The 6335-nt window shown below is 37.5% G+C and overlaps 1 protein-coding gene across 1 annotated transcript in view; it reads right to left on the reverse strand.

Annotated features, from left to right (window-relative positions):
- Positions 1-2676: 2676 nt before the first annotated feature.
- The window catches only part of FBXO4 (F-box protein 4), a 34768-nt gene continuing 31109 nt past the window's right edge, over positions 2677-6335 (reverse strand). Inside the window, exons 6-7 of the mRNA XM_007950523.2 lie at positions 5123-5298; positions 2677-2766 (exon numbers count right to left, since the gene is read on the reverse strand). Of these exons, the coding sequence (XP_007948714.1) occupies positions 2677-2766; positions 5123-5298 (266 nt within the window). The remainder of the gene's footprint in view (positions 2767-5122; positions 5299-6335) is intronic.

Raw genomic sequence — 6335 nt, forward strand, 5'->3', positions numbered from 1 at the left:
TTGAATAACTATTCTTCCTTATAGGCATATGGATATTATCCTTTCACTGAGAGCAGTGTACTTCAGGATAGATCTTGAAACATTTTTTTGTGATAATGAATGCTATACCATTTTTCCTCAATTTGTTATCCCTGGCATACATTATATGGTTGTCTGCTTCAAAATGGCCAAAACCAGTCCATTTCATCTCATTAATGCCTAGGATATCAATCTTTACGTGTTCCATTTCATTTTTGACAACTTCTAATTTTCCTAGATTCTTCATACATTCCATGTTCTGATTATTAATAAATGTTTGCAGCTGTTTCTTCCCATTTTGAGTTGTGCCACATCAGCAAATGGCGATCTCAAAAGCTTTACTCCATCCACATCATCAACGTCAACTCTACTCTGAGGAGGAAGCTCTTCTCTAGTCATATTTTGAGTACCTTCCAACCTGAGGAGCTCTTCTAACACTGTATCAGGCAATATTTCAAGGCTATTCAGAAAGTTTTCCAGTAATATACCAGACAGTGTTTCAGTGCTATTCATAAGGTTTTCACTGGCCCAATTCTTTAAGAAGTGGATGGCCCCTCCATTCTTCTAATTCTGTCTTAGTCTGGGAGCTCTGCTGAAACCTGTCCACCATGGGTGACCCTGCTGGTATTTGATATACCAAGAGCATAGGCTCCAGCCTCACAGCAACACACAAGCCACCACAGATGACAAACTGACAGATGAGTGGTGGTAAAAAGCATTGGGCCTGCTCATATTCTCATCACCCCTGTTGTTTTTCCCTAATTTCTCTCTTCCTTAATTAACTGGAACTAAGACCCCTTATTCCTTGGTTTTCTGTTAGATAAAGTATCTGTTTAGTTGTATACCATATTTTTATAGTAATTTTATAGTAAATGGTACCACTATGTACCATTTTCAAACAGTTGGTTAAGTCCAACCATAACCTAAGCTAAAATAGAAAGAGAAAATGAAATGCAATTTTTACCAATGGCTCTAAATTTCTTTCTGTTTCTATATTTTCAAACTGGCAAAAGAACTTGCACATAGTAGACATGCTCTAAATGTTGAATTATTTTCATGTTTCCTATTATTGCTAACTATGGAATATTCTGCAAATGGAAAAAATTTACAATGCTTATTTAGTGCCACTTTTGCTAACTCATTTACAAACAATTTATTAATAAAATCTGATACTGCAACTTGTCATGGTAATAACCACTATTTCATAAACACTGGATATTTTTTAGGTTACTTAATAAGGGTTGACAAAGGTTCTCCTTTACATTGTGGTATCTGTATGCCTAGGAGTGCTGGGAAAGGAAATAAATAACATAGGGAGTCAGATAAAAGTATTCATTGGTAACTAGTCTTGAGCAATAGAAGGCTTTATGTGCCAGGGACTATCCTAACCACTTTATCAACTCATTTAATCCACAGAACATTTATGAAAGAAGGATATGACAGAAACTTCTCTGAAAGACACAACTGTCAGAAAATGACACTAGAAGAAAAAGAAAACTTGAATAACTGTATCTGTTAGAGAAATTAAAATTGTAATTAAACACTTTTCCACAAAGACCCAGATTTTTCACTAATAAGACATACTTAATACTAACCTTACACAACTCTTTCAAGAATTTAGGAAGAGGAATACTTCCAAACTCATTTTATGAGGACCATATAATCTTCATATCAAAACTTGACAAGAATATTACAAGATAAGATTATGGAGCAATATTCCTCAAAAGCATAGATATAAAAATTTTAAACAGGCTCTTCCTCAACCATTTTTCCTCCATTTCTGAACAATTCTATCCTAAATCCATTAGAGGGAGCAGAGCAAGGTGGACATCCATGAGCAAGAGAATCCCTGGCATGGTGTATGAAAGCCCCAAGAAAGATGAAGTCAGTGTAGGCAACAGCTTATCATGAAGTGTTGGAACTCACTCAGAGTACTAGCAATTTACTGGGGGGGAGGGGAGTCTTAAGTTTCTAGAAGGTTTTCTCTATGAATATGGAAGAGCACTTGGCTTTAGTACTTTATAAGCTTTCAAACTTATTTGAAAATAGCAGGAATTGCCCGGAAACACTATTTTCACTATATTAGTACTAAATTGGATATAAGCTTGCTTCCTACTGTTTCAGAAAAAAACAGAAGTTGTATGGTCACAACATTAATGTAATTCCAGGTAATCTTCCAGTCTTTAAATAATGATTTATTAAAAATAGATAAAACTGTTTCCTGATAACCAGTTCTAGACCCTTGGAAAACTCTATAGAAAGCTTAGCAAATCTGCTATATCCCACTAGGGCAATCTTTGAAATAAAAAAGAATAAATAACACAAAGAATGAGAGAGGCACAAACAAGTTTTCTTTCTTTCTTTTTTTTTTTTTTTCCCAGAATTTAGTATTTTTAAAAAGACAAAAATAGTAAAAATTATCAAAAAATTATACAATGCTCATTTTGGGACTACATGCTAGCACTGAAATTCTTCTCATGTAATTGATTTAAGGTAAAAAGTAGAAATAATAAGGGGAACACAGCAGTTACCACTGTCCAGTGTAAAGCCCACTTGTACAAAGGCAGAACAAAATGAGCTGACGTTAGCTGACCATCCACATCATGACCTTACTAACAAACTTCAAATGGTTTCAGTCTCAGTTTCCAAAAAAGAGGATCATCCTGCATGCTTAGATTCTACTTCTCCAAGAATCCATTGAATGCCATTCAAAAAACCAGCTAGAGTTTCAGCATCTGTATCCTGGACCTATGAACAGAGAAGAGAAAACATTATCAATTATACTGGGGTCTTAAAAGCTTGCAAGCAACCATCTAGATGCAACAATTGGTCTCTCCTCATCTGGAATAAAGAAGAATGAAGAAAACCAAAGACACATGGAAACAATTAGTCAAGGAGACCAATGGACCATGCAAACCTCAGCCTATATGACCCTGAGAAAAGACCTAGATGGTGCCTATCTAGCTACCATGGTCAATCACTCGGAAAGAGATCAATGAAGGAGATCCTGGACAGATGGGTGGAACTCAAAATCATAAAAAAGACCAGGCTTACTGGTTTAATAGGGACTGGTGAAACCCCCTAAGACTATGGCATTTGCACAGGGAGACAGCTCAGAGGGCAGGGATACATAAGAAAGAAGGACACAGGGAAAAGGTAACCAAAGGGATGAAGTAGGAAGAAGGCTGTTACATTACGGGGATTACAATCAACATCCCAACAAAACAAAATAAGTATCAACTGCTGTATGGAAAATGATATTGCTCTGTAAACTTTCACCCAAATCACAACAATAACAATAAAACTGAATTCAAAACCTTATGATTAATAGGAGATTTCCTAGACATCAAAATATAGGACTACAAAAATTCCAATAAACTTTAGGTCAATTACACAAGTTTTGTCTTCCATACAGCATAGATAAAATAGGACTTCCCCTTATGTCTTAATAATTACCATTATGAGGCTTATTATTTATCTTAGATCTCAGTTTTAGAAATAGGAAAAACTAATGCTACCATGACTTGCCTGTACATACTAAAACCGAAAAAACCAAACTCACTGTCTTTGAGTCGAACCCGAATCATAACAATCCCTCCTTGGGTTTCTGAGGTGGCATCTCTATGGAAATAGATTGCCCAGTCTTCCTTCCAAGGAGTGGCTGGTGGGTTTGTACTGCCAGCCTTCTGGTTAGCAGTCAAATGCCTTAGGAACTACACCACCATAGTAGGAGGGGAAAAAAATTCCTCCAAGAAATCGACTTTAGAAACTAAAGTATATTTAAATGAATGCAGCTAGTCAGTTGATAACTGTGACATCATGCTGCAAAAATGTGTCTTGAAGATTGTCATTCCTCTTAATGATAAAGTTAAAAGTCCTACCACTCACAAGGGTACACCTTTATGAGTAGCTTTCAAACTGTGTTCCAAAAAGCTTCCAAGCCTCCATGGAAGAGATGTAAGGAGTAAGACAGAAAATCCTCTAACTTTTTCATCCAAAGTATTTCCAATATTAATTTTCCTTAATCTGTTTTACTCAGGGGAGCTCTGGTAGCACAGTGCCTAAAGCATTTGACTGATAACCAGAAGGCTGGTGGTTCAAACCCACCATCCACTCCTCAGAAGGAAGGTTGGGCAATCTACTTCCGTAGTGATACTGCATCGGAAACCAAGGAGGGGTTGCTATAAGTCAGATCTGACTCGACAGCAGTGGGTTTGGTTTGGTTTGGTTTTACTCAGAGGCTTTCAGGAAAGATTTCATTTGGAGAAAGGATTTCACAATTAAAATGAAGTTTGAAAGCAATAAATTATAAGACAGAACGCATACTTTTGATGGTCCTTAAATTGTAATACAACGATGCTAAAAAAATAAATCCATGACAGTGGCGTCTAAAAGAAAGAAATCCTTAACAACTATCTCACTTTTTCCATAATGAAAGAAGCAAGTAGGGAACAATAATCATCTGAGACTTATTGACACCAACTGTGGTACAGTGAATTACTTGGTATGGCTTTTCTAGCCGTGGTCTTTGTGATCCCCACCAGATGACTGGGTGGAACTATGCATATGTGAGGTGCTTGTGGCCTAACAAGGGGACTGGATAGCTTGCTTACAATGCAAATAAAGTACATAGCATCCTTGTGGGGATTAGACTATACAAGTAAGGTGTGTGGAGCTGTAACATGGGCATTGGTCAGTTTTGCCATCTTGCCAGGCTTAAAATGAGCCACCCCAGAGGTAGAAAAGGGAATCTCACTACCATCAAGAGAGAAGAGCTGGGAGTAGAGCATGTCCTAGGACATGCACTGAGAGGGCAGAGAGACGGCAGCAGCAGAGGCAACAGAACCAGGAGACCAACATGAGACAGAGCAGTGGCCTTCTTGGCCCATGGAGCAAGAAAGCTGAGTGCTTCAGGCAGGAGGCTAGCAAAGTGGGGGCCTCTCTGGGTGTCTATATGGTAAAGCTAAAAAAGCTTTGTCACACTGACTAGAACAAGGCAGAGGCTAAGGCCAGGGAGAAGCGTGCCTGTGCATAGCTGAGAAGCTGCCCTGAGGGGAAAATAAAATACATAAGATATTTCTCACCAAACAAGAAAGGACCTTACCATCCATGGGTGGTTTAGAAGATTCAGATGCAATTCATGTGCTAAATAAAAACAAGGCATTCTTTTTACATCTGCTTGAGAAATACAAGATAAAACAAGCATTGGTCTTCCTGAAGATCCAAAAGCCGGATCTGTCATTGCCATAATATGAGAAAATTCATCTTGCCATTCATGCCCTAAGGAAGGTAAATGAAAATCCTTAATTTGAGTTATTAAAAAAAAAAAAAAATTAACAAGTAAACAAACAAATTACCAGGATTCAACCACACCAAACTGCCTCTATTGCTGTGTTCACTTAATGACTGTCATAAAGTTAGATTACATAGCTTGTAAGAATAGTATTTTAAATGGAATCACAGAGGGGGGGAAAAAACACAGTACCATTTAGATGTCTCTATGGTGGCATAGTGCCTAAGGCATCTGACTGCTAACCAGAAGGCTAGTGGTTCAAACCCACCAGCCACTCCTTGGAAGGAAGGTTGGGCAATCTACTTCCGCAGTGATACCATCTCGGAAACCCAAGGAGGGGTCACTATGAGTTGGATCTGAATCAAGGGCAGTGGGTATAGCTCTGGTGGTGTAGTCCTAAGGCATTTGACAGTTAACCAGATGGCTGGTGGTTTCCCTTGGAAGAAAGACTGGGCAATCTAGGTGGTAGAGATACCGCCTCAGAAACTGAAGGAGGTATCACTATGAATTGGAATCAACTCGACAGCAGTGAGTTTGCTTTTTTTTTTGATTTTACGGCTTGGTAAAATATGGTTTCACATCTCACGTCATTATACTCTGCCACCACCTAGTAACAATCACACTTTTTAAAATTATGCTATTTTCACACATTGCTTATTTTGAAAAGTATTTAAAATTTCCAGTATATTTTTCATCTTTCAGTTCAGTAATAATATCTAACTTACTTTCACGGAAGTTAGTAAGTGAACTCTATACAACATCTACTTGAAACTTGTTGAGATTGCCTTATGGCTTAGTACATGACCAACTTTGCACTATGTATTCTTTATTGGATGAAAAACTTTGTGTTTTAGACCATACTTGTTAACTCTGCATTTAAATATTCTATATCTTTGTCCATTTTATTGATTGTTGGATGTTAACAATAACTGAGAGATTTGCATTTCCCTACTGATTAATCCCTGATTGCATGTTTGGTCAATTTCAGACTGTAGAAGCTGATAAAATTCTTCAATTTCCTCAT

This window comes from Orycteropus afer, unplaced genomic scaffold (genome assembly GCF_000298275.1).
Source record: "Orycteropus afer afer isolate SDZICR_OR568_19922 unplaced genomic scaffold, OryAfe1.0 scaffold00275, whole genome shotgun sequence".
In the NCBI taxonomy this organism is placed as follows: domain Eukaryota; kingdom Metazoa; phylum Chordata; class Mammalia; order Tubulidentata; family Orycteropodidae; genus Orycteropus; species Orycteropus afer.